Genomic DNA, 17,233 nt, shown 5'->3' with positions numbered 1-17,233 from the left:
ACTGGTTATAGTAACAGAGTGTGGGGTACTGGTTATAGTAACAGAGTGTGGGGTACTGGTTATAGTAACAGAGTGTGGGGTACTGGTTATAGTAACAGAGTGTGTGGTACTGGTTATAGTAACAGAGTGTGGGGTACTGGTTATAGTAACAGAGTGTGGGGTACTGGTTATAGTAACAGAGTGTGGGGTACTGGTTATAGTAACAGAGTGTGGGGTACTGGTTATAGTAACAGAGTGTGAGGTACTGGTTATAGTAACAGAGTGTGGGGTACTGGTTATAGTAACAGAGTGTGGGGTACTGGTTATAGTAACAGAGTGTGGGGTACTGGTTATAGTAACAGAGTGTGGGGTAGTGTGTGTGGTACTGGTTATAGTAACAGAGTGTGGGGTACTGGTTATAGTAACAGAGTGTGTGGTACTGGTTATAGTAACAGAGTGTGGGGTACTGGTTATAGTAACAGAGTGTGGGGTACTGGTTATAGTAACAGAGTGTGGGGTACTGGTTATAGTAACAGAGTGTGGGGTACTGGTTATAGTAACAGAGTGTGAGGTACTGGTTATAGTAACAGAGTGTGGGGTACTGGTTATAGTAACAGAGTGTGGGGTACTGGTTATAGTAACAGAGTGTGGGGTACTGGTTATAGTAACAGACTGTGTGGTACTGGTTATAGTAACAGAGTGTGGGGTACTGGTTATAGTAACAGAGTGTGGGGTACTGGTTATAGTAACAGACTGTGGGGTAGTGTGTGTGGTACTGGTTATAGTAACAGAGTGTGGGGTACTGGTTATAGTAACAGAGTGTGGGGTACTGGTTATAGTAACAGAGTGTGGGGTACTGGTTATAGTAACAGAGTGTGGGGTACTGGTTATAGTAACAGAGTGTGGGGTACTGGTTATAGTAACAGAGTGTGGGGTACTGGTTATAGTAACAGAGTGTGGGGTACTGGTTATAGTAACAGAGTGTGGGGTACTGGTTATAGTAACAGAGTGTGGGGTACTGGTTATAGTAACAGAGTGTGGGGTACTGGTTATAGTAACAGAGTGTGGGGTACTGGTTATAGTAACAGAGTGTGGGGTAGTGTGTGAGGTACTGGTTATAGTAACAGAGTGTGGGGTACTGGTTATAGTAACAGAGTGTGGGGTACTGGTTATAGTAACAGAGTGTGGGGTACTGGTTATAGTAACAGAGTGTGGTACTGGTTATAGTAACAGAGTGTGGGGTACTGGTTATAGTAACAGAGTGTGGTACTGGTTATAGTAACAGAGTGTGGGGTAGTGTGTGTGGTACTGGTTATAGTAACAGAGTGTGGGGTACTGGTTATAGTAACAGAGTGTGGGGTACTGGTTATAGTAACAGAGTGTGGGGTACTGGTTATAGTAACAGAGTGTGGGGTACTGGTTATAGTAACAGAGTGTGGGGTACTGGTTATAGTAACAGAGTGTGGGGTACTGGTTATAGTAACAGAGTGTGGGGTACTGGTTATAGTAACAGAGTGTGAGGTACTGGTTATAGTAACAGAGTGTGAGGAACTGGTTATAGTAACAGAGTGTGGGGTAGTGTGTGTGGTACTGGTTATAGTAACAGAGTGTGGGGTACTGGTTATAGTAACAGAGTGTGGGGTAGTGGTTATAGTAACAGAGTGTGAGGTACTGGTTATAGTAACAGAGTGTGGGGTACTGGTTATAGTAACAGAGTGTGAGGTACTGGTTATAGTAACAGAGTGTGAGGTACTGGTTATAGTAACAGAGTGTGAGGTACTGGTTATAGTAACAGAGTGTGAGGAACTGGTTATAGTAACAGAGTGTGGGGTAGTGTGTGTGGTACTGGTTATAGTAACAGAGTGTGGGGTACTGGTTATAGTAACAGAGTGTGGGGTACTGGTTATAGTAACAGAGTGTGGGGTACTGGTTATAGTAACAGAGTGTGGGGTACTGGTTATAGTAACAGAGTGTGGGGTACTGGTTATAGTAACAGAGTGTGAGGTACTGGTTATAGTAACAGACTGTGAGGAACTGGTTATAGTAACAGAGTGTGGGGTACTGGTTATAGTAACAGAGTGTGGGGTACTGGTTATAGTAACAGAGTGTGAGGTACTGGTTATAGTAACAGAGTGTGGGGTACTGGTTATAGTAACAGAGTGTGGGGTACGGGTTATAGTAACAGAGTGTGAGGTACTGGTTATAGTAACAGAGTGTGGGGTACTGGTTATAGTAACAGAGTGTGGGGTACTGGTTATAGTAACAGAGTGTGGTACTGGTTATAGTAACAGAGTGTGGGGTAGTGTGTGTGGTACTGGTTATAGTAACAGAGTGTGGGGTACTGGTTATAGTAACAGAGTGTGGGGTACTGGTTATAGTAACAGAGTGTGGGGTACTGGTTATAGTAACAGAGTGCGGGGTACTGGTTATAGTAACAGAGTGTGAGGTACTGGTTATAGTAACAGAGTGTGAGGTACTGGTTATAGTAACAGAGTGTGGGGTACTGGTTATAGTAACAGAGTGTGGGGTACTGGTTATAGTAACAGAGTGTGAGGTACTGGTTATAGTAACAGAGTGTGAGGTACTGGTTATAGTAACAGAGTGTGAGGTACTGGTTATAGTAACAGAGTGTGAGGAACTGGTTATAGTAACAGAGTGTGGGGTAGTGTGTGTGGTACTGGTTATAGTAACAGAGTGTGGGGTACTGGTTATAGTAACACAGTGTGGGGTACTGGTTATAGTAACAGAGTGTGGGGTACTGGTTATAGTAACAGAGTGTGGGGTACTGGTTATAGTAACAGAGTGTGGGGTACTGGTTATAGTAACAGAGTGTGAGGTACTGGTTATAGTAACAGACTGTGAGGAACTGGTTATAGTAACAGAGTGTGGGGTACTGGTTATAGTAACAGAGTGTGGGGTACTGGTTATAGTAACAGAGTGTGAGGTACTGGTTATAGTAACAGAGTGTGGGGTACTGGTTATAGTAACAGAGTGTGGGGTACGGGTTATAGTAACAGAGTGTGAGGTACTGGTTATAGTAACAGAGTGTGGGGTACTGGTTATAGTAACAGAGTGTGGGGTACTGGTTATAGTAACAGAGTGTGGTACTGGTTATAGTAACAGAGTGTGGGGTAGTGTGTGTGGTACTGGTTATAGTAACAGAGTGTGGGGTACTGGTTATAGTAACAGAGTGTGGGGTACTGGTTATAGTAACAGAGTGTGGGGTACTGGTTATAGTAACAGAGTGTGGGGTACTGGTTATAGTAACAGAGTGTGAGGTACTGGTTATAGTAACAGAGTGTGAGGTACTGGTTATAGTAACAGAGTGTGGGGTACTGGTTATAGTAACAGAGTGTGGGGTACTGGTTATAGTAACAGAGTGTGAGGTACTGGTTATAGTAACAGAGTGTGAGGTACTGGTTATAGTAACAGAGTGTGAGGTACTGGTTATAGTAACAGAGTGTGAGGAACTGGTTATAGTAACAGAGTGTGGGGTAGTGTGTGTGGTACTGGTTATAGTAACAGAGTGTGGGGTACTGGTTATAGTAACACAGTGTGGGGTACTGGTTATAGTAACAGAGTGTGGGGTACTGGTTATAGTAACAGAGTGTGGGGTACTGGTTATAGTAACAGAGTGTGGGGTACTGGTTATAGTAACAGAGTGTGAGGTACTGGTTATAGTAACAGACTGTGAGGAACTGGTTATAGTAACAGAGTGTGGGGTACTGGTTATAGTAACAGAGTGTGGGGTACTGGTTATAGTAACAGAGTGTGAGGTACTGGTTATAGTAACAGAGTGTGGGGTACTGGTTATAGTAACAGAGTGTGGGGTACGGGTTATAGTAACAGAGTGTGAGGTACTGGTTATAGTAACAGAGTGTGGGGTACTGGTTATAGTAACAGAGTGTGGGGTACTGGTTATAGTAACAGAGTGTGGTACTGGTTATAGTAACAGAGTGTGGGGTAGTGTGTGTGGTACTGGTTATAGTAACAGAGTGTGGGGTACTGGTTATAGTAACAGAGTGTGGGGTACTGGTTATAGTAACAGAGTGTGGGGTACTGGTTATAGTAACAGAGTGCGGGGTACTGGTTATAGTAACAGAGTGTGAGGTACTGGTTATAGTAACAGAGTGTGAGGTACTGGTTATAGTAACAGAGTGTGGGGTACTGGTTATAGTAACAGAGTGTGGGGTACTGGTTATAGTAACAGAGTGTGGGGTACTGGTTATAGTAACAGAGTGGGGTACTGGTTATAGTAACAGAGTGTGAGGTACTGGTTATAGTAACAGACTGTGAGGAACTGGTTATAGTAACAGAGTGTGGGGTACTGGTTATAGTAACAGAGTGTGGGGTACTGGTTATAGTAACAGAGTGTGAGGTACTGGTTATAGTAACAGAGTGTGGGGTACTGGTTATAGTAACAGAGTGTGGGGTACGGGTTATAGTAACAGAGTGTGAGGTACTGGTTATAGTAACAGAGTGTGGGGTACTGGTTATAGTAACAGAGTGTGGGGTACTGGTTATAGTAACAGAGTGTGGTACTGGTTATAGTAACAGAGTGTGGGGTAGTGTGTGTGGTACTGGTTATAGTAACAGAGTGTGGGGTACTGGTTATAGTAACAGAGTGTGGGGTACTGGTTATAGTAACAGAGTGTGGGGTACTGGTTATAGTAACAGAGTGCGGGGTACTGGTTATAGTAACAGAGTGTGAGGTACTGGTTATAGTAACAGAGTGTGAGGTACTGGTTATAGTAACAGAGTGTGGGGTACTGGTTATAGTAACAGAGTGTGGGGTACTGGTTATAGTAACAGAGTGTGAGGTACTGGTTATAGTAACAGAGTGTGAGGTACTGGTTATAGTAACAGAGTGTGAGGTACTGGTTATAGTAACAGAGTGTGAGGAACTGGTTATAGTAACAGAGTGTGGGGTAGTGTGTGTGGTACTGGTTATAGTAACAGAGTGTGGGGTACTGGTTATAGTAACACAGTGTGGGGTACTGGTTATAGTAACAGAGTGTGGGGTACTGGTTATAGTAACAGAGTGTGGGGTACTGGTTATAGTAACAGAGTGTGGGGTACTGGTTATAGTAACAGAGTGTGAGGTACTGGTTATAGTAACAGACTGTGAGGAACTGGTTATAGTAACAGAGTGTGGGGTACTGGTTATAGTAACAGAGTGTGGGGTACTGGTTATAGTAACAGAGTGTGAGGTACTGGTTATAGTAACAGAGTGTGGGGTAATGGTTATAGTAACAGAGTGTGGGGTACGGGTTATAGTAACAGAGTGTGAGGTACTGGTTATAGTAACAGAGTGTGGGCTACTGGTTATAGTAACAGAGTGTGGGGTACTGGTTATAGTAACAGAGTGTGGTACTGGTTATAGTAACAGAGTGTGGGGTAGTGTGTGTGGTACTGGTTATAGTAACAGAGTGTGGGGTACTGGTTATAGTAACAGAGTGTGGGGTACTGGTTATAGTAACAGAGTGTGGGGTACTGGTTATAGTAACAGAGTGCGGGGTACTGGTTATAGTAACAGAGTGTGAGGTACTGGTTATAGTAACAGAGTGTGAGGTACTGGTTATAGTAACAGAGTGTGGGGTACTGGTTATAGTAACAGAGTGTGGGGTACTGGTTATAGTAACAGAGTGTGAGGTACTGGTTATAGTAACAGAGTGTAACAGGGTACTGGTTATAGTAACAGAGTGTGGGGTACTGGTTATAGTAACAGAGTGTGGGGTACTGGTTATAGTAACAGAGTGTGGTACTGGTTATAGTAACAGAGTGTGGGGGGGTAGTGTGTGTGGTAATGGTTATAGTAACAGAGTGTGAGGTACTGGTTATAGTAACAGAGTGTGTGGTAGTGGTTATAGTAACAGAGTGTGGGGTACTGGTTATAGTAACAGAGTGTGTGGTACTGGTTATAGTAACAGAGTGTGGGGTACTGGTTATAGTAACAGAGTGTGGGGTAGTGTGTGTGGTACTGGTTATAGTAACAGAGTGTGTGGTACTGGTTATAGTAACAGAGTGTGGGGTACTGGTTATAGTAACAGAGTGTGGGGTACTGGTTATAGTAACAGAGTGTGGGGTACTGGTTATAGTAACAGAGTGTGGGGTAGTGTGTGTGGTACTGGTTATAGTAACAGAGTGTGTGGTACTGGTTATAGTAACAGAGTGTGGGTACTGGTTATAGTAACAGAGTGTGAGGTACTGGTTATAGTAACAGAGTGTGGGGTACTGGTTATAGTAACAGAGTGTGAGGTACTGGTTATAGTAACAGAGTGTGGGGTACTGGTTATAGTAACAGAGTGTGGGGTACTGGTTATAGTAACAGAGTGTGGGGTACTGGTTATAGTAACAGAGTGTGGGGTACTGGTTATAGTAACAGAGTGTGGGGTACTGGTTATAGTAACAGAGTGTGAGGAACTGGTTATAGTAACAGAGTGTGGGGTACTGGTTATAGTAACAGAGTGTGAGGTACTGGTTATAGTAACAGAGTGTGAGGTACTGGTTATAGTAACAGAGTGTGAGGTACTGGTTATAGTAACAGAGTGTGGGGTACTGGTTATAGTAACAGAGTGTGGGGTACTGGTTATAGTAACAGAGTGTGAGGTACTGGTTATAGTAACAGAGTGTGGGGTACTGGTTATAGTAACAGAGTGTGGGGTACTGGTTATAGTAACAGAGTGTGGGGTACTGGTTATAGTAACAGAGTGTGAGGTACTGGTTATAGTAACAGAGTGTGGGGTACTGGTTATAGTAACAGAGTGTGAGGTACTGGTTATAGTAACAGAGTGTGAGGTACTGGTTATAGTAACAGAGTGTGAGGTACTGGTTATAGTAACAGAGTGTGGGGTACTGGTTATAGTAACAGAGTGTGGTACTGGTTATAGTAACAGAGTGTGGGGTAGTGTGTGGTACTGGTTATAGTAACAGAGTGTGGGGTACTGGTTATAGTAACAGAGTGTGGGGTAGTGGTTATAGTAACAGAGTGTGAGGTACTGGTTATAGTAACAGAGTGTGGGGTAGTGGTTATAGTAACAGAGTGTGGGGTACTGGTTATAGTAACAGAGTGTGGGGTACTGGTTATAGTAACAGAGTGTGGGGTACTGGTTATAGTAACAGAGTGTGGGGTACTGGTTATAGTAACAGAGTGTGAGGTACTGGTTATAGTAACAGAGTGTGGGGTACTGGTTATAGTAACAGAGTGTGAGGTACTGGTTATAGTAACAGAGTGTGAGGTACTGGTTATAGTAACAGAGTGTGGGGTACTGGTTATAGTAACAGAGTGTGGGGTACTGGTTATAGTAACAGAGTGTGGTACTGGTTATAGTAACAGAGTGTGGGGTAGTGTGTGTGGTACTGGTTATAGTAACAGAGTGTGGGGTACTGGTTATAGTAACAGAGTGTGGGGTAGTGGTTATAGTAACAGAGTGTGAGGTACTGGTTATAGTAACAGAGTGTGGGGTAGTGGTTATAGTAACAGAGTGTGGGGTACTGATTATAGTAACAGAGTGTGGGGTACTGGTTATAGTAACAGAGTGTGGGGTACTGGTTATAGTAACAGAGTGTGGGGTACTGGTTATAGTAACAGAGTGTGGGGTACTGGTTATAGTAACAGAGTGTGGGGTACTGGTTATAGTAACAGAGTGTGGGGTACTGGTTATAGTAACAGAGTGTGAGGTACTGGTTATAGTAACAGAGTGTGGGGTACTGGTTATAGTAACAGAGTGTGGGGTACTGATTATAGTAACAGAGTGTGGGGTACTGGTTATAGTAACAGAGTGTGGGGTACTGGTTATAGTAACAGAGTGTGGGGTACTGGTTATAGTAACAGAGTGTGGGGTACTGGTTATAGTAACAGAGTGTGGGGTACTGGTTATAGTAACAGAGTGTGGGGTACTGGTTATAGTAACAGAGTGTGAGGTACTGGTTATAGTAACAGAGTGTGGGGTACTGGTTATAGTAACAGAGTGTGAGGTACTGGTTATAGTAACAGAGTGTGAGGTACTGGTTATAGTAACAGAGTGTGAGGTACTGGTTATAGTAACAGAGTGTGGGGTACTGGTTATAGTAACAGAGTGTGGTACTGGTTATAGTAACAGAGTGTGGGGTAGTGTGTGTGGTACTGGTTATAGTAACAGAGTGTGGGGTACTGGTTATAGTAACAGAGTGTGGGGTAGTGGTTATAGTAACAGAGTGTGAGGTACTGGTTATAGTAACAGAGTGTGGGGTAGTGGTTATAGTAACAGAGTGTGGGGTACTGATTATAGTAACAGAGTGTGGGGTACTGGTTATAGTAACAGAGTGTGGGGTACTGGTTATAGTAACAGAGTGTGGGGTACTGGTTATAGTAACAGAGTGTGGGGTACTGGTTATAGTAACAGAGTGTGGGGTACTGGTTATAGTAACAGAGTGTGGGGTACTGGTTATAGTAACAGAGTGTGGGGTACTGGTTATAGTAACAGAGTGTGAGGTACTGGTTATAGTAACAGAGTGTGGGGTACTGGTTATAGTAACAGAGTGTGGGGTACTGGTTATAGTAACAGAGTGTGGGGTACTGGTTATAGTAACAGAGTGTGGGGTACTGGTTATAGTAACAGAGTGTGGGGTACTGGTTATAGTAACAGAGTGTGAGGTACTGGTTATAGTAACAGAGTGTGGGGTACTGGTTATAGTAACAGAGTGTGGGGTACTGGTTATAGTAACAGAGTGTGGGGTAGTGGTTATAGTAACAGAGTGTGGGGTACTGGTTATAGTAACAGAGTGTGGGGTACTGGTTATAGTAACAGAGTGTGGGGTACTGGTTATAGTAACAGAGTGTGGGGTACTGGTTATAGTAACAGAGTGTGGGGTACTGGTTATAGTAACAGAGTGTGGGGTACTGGTTATAGTAACAGAGTGTGGGGTACTGGTTATAGTAACAGAGTGTGGGGTACTGGTTATAGTAACAGAGTGTGGGGTACTGGTTATAGTAACAGAGTGTGGGGTACTGGTTATAGTAACAGAGTGTGAGGTACTGGTTATAGTAACAGAGTGTGGGGTACTCGTCATAGTAACAGAGTGTGGGGTACTGGTTATAGTAACAGAGTGTGGGGTACTGGTTATAGTAACAGAGTGTGGGGTACTGGTTATAGTAACAGAGTGTGAGGTACTGGTTATAGTAACAGAGTGTGAGGAACTGGTTATAGTAACAGAGTGTGGGGTAGTGTGTGTGGTACTGGTTATAGTAACAGAGTGTGGGGTACTGGTTATAGTAACACAGTGTGGGGTACTGGTTATAGTAACAGAGTGTGGGGTACTGGTTATAGTAACAGAGTGTGGGGTACTGGTTATAGTAACAGAGTGTGGGGTACTGGTTATAGTAACAGAGTGTGAGGTACTGGTTATAGTAACAGACTGTGAGGAACTGGTTATAGTAACAGAGTGTGGGGTACTGGTTATAGTAACAGAGTGTAGGGTACTGGTTATAGTAACAGAGTGTGAGGTACTGGTTATAGTAACAGAGTGTGGGGTACTGGTTATAGTAACAGAGTGTGGGGTACGGGTTATAGTAACAGAGTGTGAGGTACTGGTTATAGTAACAGAGTGTGGGGTACTGGTTATAGTAACAGAGTGTGGGGTACTGGTTATAGTAACAGAGTGTGGTACTGGTTATAGTAACAGAGTGTGGGGTAGTGTGTGTGGTACTGGTTATAGTAACAGAGTGTGGGGTACTGGTTATAGTAACAGAGTGTGGGGTACTGGTTATAGTAACAGAGTGTGGGGTACTGGTTATAGTAACAGAGTGCGGGGTACTGGTTATAGTAACAGAGTGTGAGGTACTGGTTATAGTAACAGAGTGTGAGGTACTGGTTATAGTAACAGAGTGTGGGGTACTGGTTATAGTAACAGAGTGTGGGGTACTGGTTATAGTAACAGAGTGTGAGGTACTGGTTATAGTAACAGAGTGTGGGGTACTGGTTATAGTAACAGAGTGTGGGGTACTGGTTATAGTAACAGAGTGTGGGGTACTGGTTATAGTAACAGAGTGTGGTACTGGTTATAGTAACAGAGTGTGGGGTAGTGTGTGTGGTAATGGTTATAGTAACAGAGTGTGAGGTACTGGTTATAGTAACAGAGTGTGTGGTAGTGGTTATAGTAACAGAGTGTGGGGTACTGGTTATAGTAACAGAGTGTGTGGTACTGGTTATAGTAACAGAGTGTGGGGTACTGGTTATAGTAACAGAGTGTGGGGTAGTGTGTGTGGTACTGGTTATAGTAACAGAGTGTGTGGTACTGGTTATAGTAACAGAGTGTGGGGTACTGGTTATAGTAACAGAGTGTGGGGTACTGGTTATAGTAACAGAGTGTGGGGTACTGGTTATAGTAACAGAGTGTGGGGTAGTGTGTGTGGTACTGGTTATAGTAACAGAGTGTGTGGTACTGGTTATAGTAACAGAGTGTGGGGTACTGGTTATAGTAACAGAGTGTGAGGTACTGGTTATAGTAACAGAGTGTGGGGTACTGGTTATAGTAACAGAGTGTGAGGTACTGGTTATAGTAACAGAGTGTGGGGTACTGGTTATAGTAACAGAGTGTGGGGTACTGGTTATAGTAACAGAGTGTGGGGTACTGGTTATAGTAACAGAGTGTGGGGTACTGGTTATAGTAACAGAGTGTGGGGTACTGGTTATAGTAACAGAGTGTGAGGAACTGGTTATAGTAACAGAGTGTGGGGTACTGGTTATAGTAACAGGGTGTGAGGTACTGGTTATAGTAACAGAGTGTGAGGTACTGGTTATAGTAACAGAGTGTGAGGTACTGGTTATAGTAACAGAGTGTGGGGTACTGGTTATAGTAACAGAGTGTGGGGTACTGGTTATAGTAACAGAGTGTGAGGTACTGGTTATAGTAACAGAGTGTGGGGTACTGGTTATAGTAACAGAGTGTGGGGTACTGGTTATAGTAACAGAGTGTGAGGTACTGGTTATAGTAACAGAGTGTGAGGTACTGGTTATAGTAACAGAGTGTGGGGTACTGGTTATAGTAACAGAGTGTGAGGTACTGGTTATAGTAACAGAGTGTGAGGTACTGGTTATAGTAACAGAGTGTGAGGTACTGGTTATAGTAACAGAGTGTGGGTTATAGTAAACAGTACTGGTTATAGTAACAGAGTGTGGTACTGGTTATAGTAACAGAGTGTGGGGTAGTGTGTGTGGTACTGGTTATAGTAACAGAGTGTGGGGTACTGGTTATAGTAACAGAGTGTGGGGTAGTGGTTATAGTAACAGAGTGTGAGGTACTGGTTATAGTAACAGAGTGTGGGGTAGTGGTTATAGTAACAGAGTGTGGGGTACTGGTTATAGTAACAGAGTGTGGGGTACTGGTTATAGTAACAGAGTGTGGGGTACTGGTTATAGTAACAGAGTGTGGGGTACTGGTTATAGTAACAGAGTGTGAGGTACTGGTTATAGTAACAGAGTGTGGGGTACTGGTTATAGTAACAGAGTGTGAGGTACTGGTTATAGTAACAGAGTGTGAGGTACTGGTTATAGTAACAGAGTGTGAGGTACTGGTTATAGTAACAGAGTGTGGGGTACTGGTTATAGTAACAGAGTGTGGTACTGGTTATAGTAACAGAGTGTGGGGTAGTGTGTGTGGTACTGGTTATAGTAACAGAGTGTGGGGTACTGGTTATAGTAACAGAGTGTGGGGTAGTGGTTATAGTAACAGAGTGTGAGGTACTGGTTATAGTAACAGAGTGTGGGGTAGTGGTTATAGTAACAGAGTGTGGGGTACTGATTATAGTAACAGAGTGTGGGGTACTGGTTATAGTAACAGAGTGTGGGGTACTGGTTATAGTAACAGAGTGTGGGGTACTGGTTATAGTAACAGAGTGTGGGGTACTGGTTATAGTAACAGAGTGTGGGGTACTGGTTATAGTAACAGAGTGTGGGGTACTGGTTATAGTAACAGAGTGTGAGGTACTGGTTATAGTAACAGAGTGTGGGGTACTGGTTATAGTAACAGAGTGTGGGGTACTGATTATAGTAACAGAGTGTGGGGTACTGGTTATAGTAACAGAGTGTGGGGTACTGGTTATAGTAACAGAGTGTGGGGTACTGGTTATAGTAACAGAGTGTGGGGTACTGGTTATAGTAACAGAGTGTGGGGTACTGGTTATAGTAACAGAGTGTGGGGTACTGGTTATAGTAACAGAGTGTGAGGTACTGGTTATAGTAACAGAGTGTGGGGTACTGGTTATAGTAACAGAGTGTGAGGTACTGGTTATAGTAACAGAGTGTGAGGTACTGGTTATAGTAACAGAGTGTGAGGTACTGGTTATAGTAACAGAGTGTGGGGTACTGGTTATAGTAACAGAGTGTGGTACTGGTTATAGTAACAGAGTGTGGGGTAGTGTGTGTGGTACTGGTTATAGTAACAGAGTGTGGGGTACTGGTTATAGTAACAGAGTGTGGGGTAGTGGTTATAGTAACAGAGTGTGAGGTACTGGTTATAGTAACAGAGTGTGGGGTAGTGGTTATAGTAACAGAGTGTGGGGTACTGATTATAGTAACAGAGTGTGGGGTACTGGTTATAGTAACAGAGTGTGGGGTACTGGTTATAGTAACAGAGTGTGGGGTACTGGTTATAGTAACAGAGTGTGGGGTACTGGTTATAGTAACAGAGTGTGGGGTACTGGTTATAGTAACAGAGTGTGGGGTACTGGTTATAGTAACAGAGTGTGGGGTACTGGTTATAGTAACAGAGTGTGAGGTACTGGTTATAGTAACAGAGTGTGGGGTACTGGTTATAGTAACAGAGTGTGGGGTACTGGTTATAGTAACAGAGTGTGGGGTACTGGTTATAGTAACAGAGTGTGGGGTACTGGTTATAGTAACAGAGTGTGGGGTACTGGTTATAGTAACAGAGTGTGAGGTACTGGTTATAGTAACAGAGTGTGGGGTACTGGTTATAGTAACAGAGTGTGGGGTACTGGTTATAGTAACAGAGTGTGGGGTAGTGGTTATAGTAACAGAGTGTGGGGTACTGGTTATAGTAACAGAGTGTGGGGTACTGGTTATAGTAACAGAGTGTGGGGTACTGGTTATAGTAACAGAGTGTGGGGTACTGGTTATAGTAACAGAGTGTGGGGTACTGGTTATAGTAACAGAGTGTGGGGTACTGGTTATAGTAACAGAGTGTGGGGTACTGGTTATAGTAACAGAGTGTGGGGTACTGGTTATAGTAACAGAGTGTGGGGTACTGGTTATAGTAACAGAGTGTGAGGTACTGGTTATAGTAACAGAGTGTGGGGTACTCGTCATAGTAACAGAGTGTGGGGTACTGGTTATAGTAACAGAGTGTGGGGTACTGGTTATAGTAACAGAGTGTGGGGTACTGGTTATAGTAACAGAGTGTGGGGTACTGGTTATAGTAACAGAGTGTGGGGTACTGGTTATAGTAACAGAGTGTGGGGTACTGGTTATAGTAACAGAGTGTGGGGTACTGGTTATAGTAACAGAGTGTGGGGTACTGGTTATAGTAACAGAGTGTGGGGTACTGGTTATAGTAACAGAGTGTGGGGTACTGGTTATAGTAACAGAGTGTGGGGAACTGGTTATAGTAACAGAGTGTGAGGTACTGGTTATAGTAACAGAGTGTGGGGTACTGGTTATAGTAACAGAGTGTGAGGTACTGGTTATAGTAACAGAGTGTGGGGTACTGGTTATAGTAACAGAGTGTGGGGTACTGGTTATAGTAACAGAGTGTGAGGTACTGGTTATAGTAACAGAGTGTGGGGTACTGGTTATAGTAACAGAGTGTGAGGTACTGGTTATAGTAACAGAGTGTGGGGTACTGGTTATAGTAACAGAGTGTGGGGTACTGGTTATAGTAACAGAGTGTGGGGTACTGGTTATAGTAACAGAGTGTGAGGTACTGGTTATAGTAACAGAGTGTGGGGTACTGGTTATAGTAACAGAGTGTGGGGTACTGGTTATAGTAACAGAGTGTGGGGTACTGGTTATAGTAACAGAGTGTGGGGTACTGGTTATAGTAACAGAGTGTGAGGTACTGGTTATAGTAACAGAGTGTGAGGTACTGGTTATAGTAACAGAGTGTGGGGTACTGGTTATAGTAACAGAGTGTGGGGTACTGGTTATAGTAACAGAGTGTGGGGTACTGGTTATAGTAACAGAGTGTGGGGTACTGGTTATAGTAACAGAGTGTGGGGTACTGGTTATAGTAACAGAGTGTGGGGTACTGGTTATAGTAACAGAGTGTGGGGTACTGGTTATAGTAACAGAGTGTGGGGTACTGGTTATAGTAACAGAGTGTGGGGTACTGGTTATAGTAACAGAGTGTGGGGTACTGGTTATAGTAACAGAGTGTGTGGTACTGGTTATAGTAACAGAGTGTGGGGTACTGGTTATAGTAACAGAGTGTGGGGTACTGGTTATAGTAACAGAGTGTGAGGTACTGGTTATAGTAACAGAGTGTGGGGTACTGGTTATAGTAACAGAGTGTGGGGTACTGGTTATAGTAACAGAGTGTGGGGTACTGGTTATAGTAACAGAGTGTGGGGTACTGGTTATAGTAACAGAGTGTGGGGTACTGGTTATAGTAACAGAGTGTGGGGTACTGGTTATAGTAACAGAGTGTGGGGTACTGGTTATAGTAACAGAGTGTGGGGTACTGGTTATAGTAACAGAGTGTGGGGTACTGGTTATAGTAACAGAGTGTGGGGTACTTGTTATGTGATTGTGGAGGAGGAGACTGTTCTCCTCTCACTAGCCTCTGGAGCCATGCTAGCTCTGCCTGATGAACGTCTAGGCCAGAGAGTCTTTCCTCTCTTACATACAGAATACCTGTCACACTGCTGCATGATGGATATCTCCTTGATGATCTCCTGGAGGTCTGACTCAACAGGCACCTGTTTGATAGCCACCACCTGGCCTGACTCCTTATGGATGGCTTTAAACACACTGCCATAGGACCTGGAGATTAAGAAAGACAGTGGAAATGATGCAGAAAGTACCAAAGACCAGGGCCCAGATTCACAAAACACATGTAAAAACGTAAGCATTTTAAGAAAAAATAAGAAGTTCATGAGATAGTTTGTGAGGGTAATACCTCAACAATATCTTAAGATAAATATAAGTAGTTCCATCAGCTGTTGCATAAATAATCTAGTCATTATTATAATGTCAATTTACATGAACATCTCTTTATTTTCATTATAAGTGTTATTCAAGTTATAATGCTGTAAGAAAATATATGAATGAATGAATATTCTCACCCTTCACCTAGTTTTTCCAGAAGATCAAAGACCTCCTCCGGTTGTTTTGTGAGACTGTCTTCACTCAGTTTCTTCAGCTTGCTGTGGAGGAAGTTTGAGCATGAACAATAGAAATATAATGGATAGAACAGGTGTCCCTATTCAAGTCAGTGATGGCAGACTGGCAGACCCCACACTATAACCAGTACCACACAGTGTACCCATGCCTGGAAGTAAAAGCAGGGTCCCTATTCAAGTCAATGATGGCAGACTGGCAGACCCCACACTATAACCAGTACCACACAGTGTACCCATGCCTGGAAGTAAAAGCAGGAAGTGTACCATTCAATCTGCATTGTGATTGGTTGATTAAACAAACAAAAAAATACATTCCATGAGCTACATCAGTTAGCATCATATGAATTAGCATTCGACATTACCATGACAAATCCAGCATCAGTTTTAAGAGATGTTTAATTAGCATGGAAATGATGGCATCACAACACCAGGCAGCCATTAGAGTGACCCATTATTTTCTCGTCAAATTGCCAGAGTTAAGAGGGTTCAATATCTTTCTATTCATTTCAATTTCACAGTATGAACAACATGACTGGCATTGTGGAACTGGGTCTACATGGATTTTAATGTAATTTATGTCAAAGTAGTTAGCTAGCTTTTCAGGCATAAATGTAAACATGACAAGAACTTATAATACATTTTCAGACCGTTTCTGTCTAACTAGAAAACTAGCCCACCGGTAGCTACATTAAGGTAAAGCATAAAATGTCTAGTTAGATAACTACAAGTCAAACTTTGACTCATAATGGTGAAGCTAACACTCTAGCTGGCTAGCTTATAAAACATGACAAATATTGTTAGTAAACTTGCTAAATGTGTCTAACTCCCACACACCTTTTGGGCGCTGTCGGCTCCATATTTAACTTCAAATAGTCACCCTTATTTAAAACGCTAAAATACAACAAATTCAAACTAATATTTGTGATATTTTCTGTTTCTGTCGTTGTTTTTAGGCAAGAGGTCCGGTCAGCTGTAGTGTAAAAGGTTTATTATTCTTTAACTTTTATCGGGGAATCGCAACCAAGTGATGCGCATACAACGCCACCTACTGTACCGGAGTGTGAGGCCACACCACACCTACCACCTCCGATACTTCACCCTGCTTTCACTTCAATTTCTCCTCCTGTCATCAGCTCACTCTGCTTACACTTTCTACCATTCTTCTTTAAACAAACCATCTCCCTTTTTTAACCGATTCAAGCGTACCCTCATCCTCCCACTCTCTTAGACCTCCTCTGCCTCTCTTTTTCCCTCCATTCCTCCTATTCCAAGTATACGTGTCCTTATGATAATACTGCACTTCTCCTGACATATATATTGTTCTTGCCTTCTCAAGGAACGCCATTTAACCGGCTGCCACAATCTCCGTAGTTGAGTTTCCCTTCCTATAGAAGAACAGAATTCCCTCCATGAACCTTTCTTTGCATTCTAGAAAACACTCTCTTTCTCTGAAAGACTATCATGCTATCAAATGTCAAATTATTCTTTAAAGTTTTAAAAGCCTTATCACATGCTTCAGTCCACCAAGGAACTATATTTAGTCTTATTTGAAAAGCCTTTAAGGCATCGTCAAAGATGTTTTATAACTAACTCATTTTATAACTAACTCATTGTGTGGCAGTATCAAAGATAATCTAGACAAACCACAGCCTGTTATTTGCAATGGGAACAATTGAGTCATAGTGGGCAGAACACGCAAGGATGGTGCAGAGCCATGCACGAGTTCGCCTATTGGCGTGTTCTAGCATATATTTTCATATTTCCGTTAGGGAACGCCTGCTCTGTGAAGTGTTCATGTGCAATAACTCTATTTTATTTTATTTAACCTTTATTTAACTAGGCAAGTCAGTTAATAACAAATTCTTATTTACAATGATGGACTACCAAAAGACAAAAGGCCTCCTGCGTTTGTCTTAA

General features: G+C 42.9%; 1 protein-coding gene across 1 annotated transcript in view; it reads right to left on the bottom strand.

Annotated features, from left to right (window-relative positions):
• Nucleotides 1-16,302, bottom strand: part of LOC115125864 (serine/threonine-protein kinase 3-like) — a 53,571-nt gene extending 37,269 nt beyond the window's left edge. The window contains exons 1-3 of the mRNA XM_065018076.1: nucleotides 16,151-16,302; nucleotides 15,260-15,340; nucleotides 14,829-14,957 (exon numbers count right to left, since the gene is read on the bottom strand). Coding sequence (XP_064874148.1) covers nucleotides 14,829-14,957; nucleotides 15,260-15,340; nucleotides 16,151-16,173 — 233 coding nt within the window. The 5' untranslated portion in view covers nucleotides 16,174-16,302. The remainder of the gene's footprint in view (nucleotides 1-14,828; nucleotides 14,958-15,259; nucleotides 15,341-16,150) is intronic.
• Between the last annotated feature and the right edge of the window lie 931 nt (nucleotides 16,303-17,233).

The sequence above is a fragment of the Oncorhynchus nerka genome, linkage group LG4 (assembly GCF_034236695.1).
Source record: "Oncorhynchus nerka isolate Pitt River linkage group LG4, Oner_Uvic_2.0, whole genome shotgun sequence".
Taxonomy (NCBI): domain Eukaryota; kingdom Metazoa; phylum Chordata; class Actinopteri; order Salmoniformes; family Salmonidae; genus Oncorhynchus; species Oncorhynchus nerka.
The sequence above is the reverse complement of the archived record's forward strand: the minus strand, read 5'-3'. Positions and strand labels throughout refer to the sequence as shown.